General features: G+C 47.0%; 1 protein-coding gene across 1 annotated transcript in view; it reads right to left on the bottom strand.

Moving 5' to 3' along the window:
* Positions 1-3,287, bottom strand: part of LOC101051382 (uncharacterized) — a 28,939-nt gene extending 25,652 nt beyond the window's left edge. Inside the window, exon 1 of the mRNA XM_010332380.3 lies at positions 3,164-3,287. Coding sequence (XP_010330682.3) covers positions 3,164-3,197 — 34 coding nt within the window. The 5' untranslated portion in view covers positions 3,198-3,287. The remainder of the gene's footprint in view (positions 1-3,163) is intronic.
* Positions 3,288-3,649: the final 362 nt, after the last annotated feature.

Here is a 3,649-nt window from a genome sequence, read left to right as displayed (position 1 = left end):
CTGAAAGCAAGAAAATGCTGGTGAAGTGCATGATAACTCTAGCGGGAAGGCACAGACCACCCACAAGTGTATCTGACAAACTAAGGAATTACTCCAAGGAAATATTTGGAGGAACAGAATGTTGGCTTCAGGTGGAAGATGGTGCTGTTATTACTGGAATATAAAGCTCACAGAATGCAGGAGGTCTCAAATGTAAAGGACACAATCACATACATAACACAGGGAGTATAGGCAGGGTCTACATTCCCTGCATCTGCAAACCATTCATCTGGAGAATTTTATGTCCTGATAACACGTGAGTGATGTAAACAGGGATAAGGATAGGCCCAAGAAAAGATGAGCACAACACAGCAGCTACTGGTCAGTGATGGTCCAACGATGCGCACACATTTGCTAACACAAAACCTCTATGCCAATACTGGAGACCACTGCAGATGAATATGTTAGTAAAATTATGATGAGGGGTCCAGAGACGTGAAGATTAGCTGGGGGAATAAATAACAGACTGCAAGTTTATGTACAAATCAATTAAAGGATTAAAAAATTTTAAAAAGAGTAAAAGTGACAAGGAGTACAACTGACAATTATGATACTATTAATAGGAAACAGACCAGGAGCACTGACTTACACCTGTAATCTCAACATAGGAGGATCTCCTGAGCCCAGAAACTCAAGACCAGCCTGGGTGGTCACCAGCAACACGGTGAGACTCTGTCTCTACAAAAATTATTTTTAAAATTACCGAGTGCAGGGCCTCATGCCTGTAATCTCAGCATTTTGGGAGGACAGGCGAAAGGACTCCTCAAGCCCAGGAGATTGAGACCAGCCTGGGCAACATGGCGAAACCTCCACTCTACAAAAGTGAGTCAGGCATGACAGTATGCACTTGTAGTCCCACCAACTCAGGAGGCTAAGGCTGGAGGATCACTTCAGCCCAGTAAGTTGAGGCTGGAATTAGCTATATTCATACCATCACAATCCAGGTAATAGCAAATGGTAGAGTGAGACCTTGTCTCAAAAATAAGAGGTGAGGCCGGGCGCGGTGGCTCAAGCCTGTAATCCCAGCACTTTGGGAGGCTGAGCCGGGTGGATCACGAGGTCGAGAGATCGAGACCATCCTGGTCAACATGGTGAAACCCCGTCTCTACTAAAGGTGCAAAAAATTAGCTGGGCATGGTGGCGTGTGCCTGTAATCCCAGCTACTTAGGAGGCTGAGGCAGGAGAATTGCCTGAGCCCAGGAGGCGGAGGTTGCAGTGAGCCGAGATCGTGCCATTGCACTCCAGCCTGGGTAACAAGAGCGAAACTCCGTCTCAAAAAAAAAAAAAAAAAAAAAAAAGAGGTGGGCAGATCACGAGGTCAGGAGTTCAAGACCAGCCTGGCCAATAGGTAAAACCCAGTCTCTACTAAAAATACAAAAAATTAGGCATGCATGATGGGGCGCCTGTATTCTCAGCTACTGGGAAGGCTGAGGCAGAAGAATACTTTGAACACGGTAGGCAGAGGTTTCAGTGAGCCAAGATTGCACCACTGCACTCCAGCCTGGGAGACAGAGCAAGACTCTGTCAACAACAACAACAAAAAATTAGCTGGGCTTGGTAGCACATGCCTGTATTCCCAGCCTATCAGGAGGCTAAGGCAGGAGAATCTCTTGAGCCTGGGAGGCAGAGTTTGCAATGAGATGAGATCGAGCCACTGTACTCCAGCTTGGGTGACAGAATTAGACTGTCTCAAAAAAATAAAAAAAATTTTTTTTTTTAAATCCCAAGAATGAAGGAGAAAAGACAATACAGAAATCATGTGTGCCTACTTGTCTGGCCACGAAAATACTACTGAAATAGAACAGGTTTCTGGCCTGATTTGAATAAAACCCTGTCATGTCCCACTGTCCCAAGATGCTATTCTTCAGGGACTGGTTCCCTCAGAACCCATTATGCTAAGGCTGGATTCATTTGCATCTTCTGACCACAGAAGACTATTCCATCACCAAGATAACCAAGTATGCCGGGCACAGTGGCTCAAGCCTGTAATCCCAGCACTTTGGGAGGCCGAGGCGGGTGGATCACGAGGTCGAGAGATCGAGACTATCCTGGTCAACATGGTGAAACCCCGTCTCTACTAAAAACACAAAAAAGTAGCTGGACATGGTGGCGCGTGCCTGTAATCCCAGCTACTCAGGAGGCTGAGGCAGGAGAATTGCTTGAACCCAGGAGGCGGAGGTTGCGGTGAGCCGAGATCGCGCCATTGCACTCCAGCCTGGGTAACAAGAGCAAAACTCCGTCTCAAAAAAAAAGAAAAAAAAAAAAGATAACGAAGTATATGGGAAATACATGACATCAGAACAAAAGGAAAGACAGAACAAGGAAACAGCCAACACTGGCCTAGAACAACTCAGCATATGACAGCTGAGAGGAAACTAAATACTACAAAAAGAATTTTTTTCTTGAGATGAAGTTTTGCTGTGTTGCTCAGGCTGGAGTGCAGTGGCACAATCTCAGCTTGCTGCAACCTCTGCCTCCCGGGTTCAAGCACTCCTCCCATCTCAGTCTCCCAAGCAGCCAGGATTACAAGCGTGTGCTACCACACCTGGCTAATTTTTACATTTTCAGCAGAGACAGGGTTTCACCATGTTGGTCAAGCTGGTCTCTATCTCCTGGCATCAAGTGATCCACCTGCCTTGGCCTCCCAGAATGCTGTAATTATAGGCGTGAGCCACCGCGCCTGGCCTGCAAAGAGAATTTCTAAGAAGGGTATTTCGAGAACAGTCTACGTTCTATGTAGGTAGTGACAATGTCAATGAAGACAATTCCTGCACAGGGAGGTGTGAAGAAATAGCAGGCAAGAGAAACGAATTAGATCCTGCGTACATTAGAACCTAAATGTGGATGAAGTCACCCATACATCCACAGGACAAACAAGGTAGCCTGCATTAAGGTGCCTGTAAGACTTTTGACTGAATTCTTCTCTGGGAGCCTGCAGTGAAGCAAGTGTTGGGCTGCACCAAGAATAGAGACACCAATATGCACTCCTCAGTCCTACCAACCAAGAACTTACCCATGCCAGGAGCTGTGTCCGTGCTCCTGACATGATAAAGTCTTCCCGAAAGAAAAAGAGGCGAAATACAGAGACTAGCTCAGGTCACAGGGGTGAGTGTGGGCAACTTACCCAGGGAGGATGTAAGTGCCAGGTTCTCCAGCATCACATCACGGTACAGACATCTCTGAGCCTCACTAAGGATATTCCATTCCTCCCTGGTAAAGTTCACAGCCACGTCTTCAAAAGTCACTGCGCCCTGTTATGACGTTGACAGATTAAACTACAAACCCGCCGTAGGCTGAGGAATCACAGTCCATCTCTCCCACACGCCACTAAGGAGATTCCATTCCTCCCTGGTAAAGTTCACAGCCACGTCTTCAAAAGTCACTGCGCCCTGTTACGACGTTGACAGATTAAGCTACAAATCCGCCGTAGGCTGAGGTATCACAGTTCATCTCTCCCACACGTCACTCTTGCACATCCTCTTCTCAAGATCCTCAACTCATATGAAGCCCCCTGGTCACGGGGTACAGCTAATTAGGTGAACAAATAGGTTATCTATGCTGCGGCTGTGAGTCCTTCTGACAGCCCCTTCCCCCACATGGCTGAGGCCAC

This window comes from Saimiri boliviensis, chromosome 14, assembly GCF_048565385.1.
Source record: "Saimiri boliviensis isolate mSaiBol1 chromosome 14, mSaiBol1.pri, whole genome shotgun sequence".
Taxonomy (NCBI): domain Eukaryota; kingdom Metazoa; phylum Chordata; class Mammalia; order Primates; family Cebidae; genus Saimiri; species Saimiri boliviensis.
The sequence above is the reverse complement of the archived record's forward strand: the minus strand, read 5'-3'. Positions and strand labels throughout refer to the sequence as shown.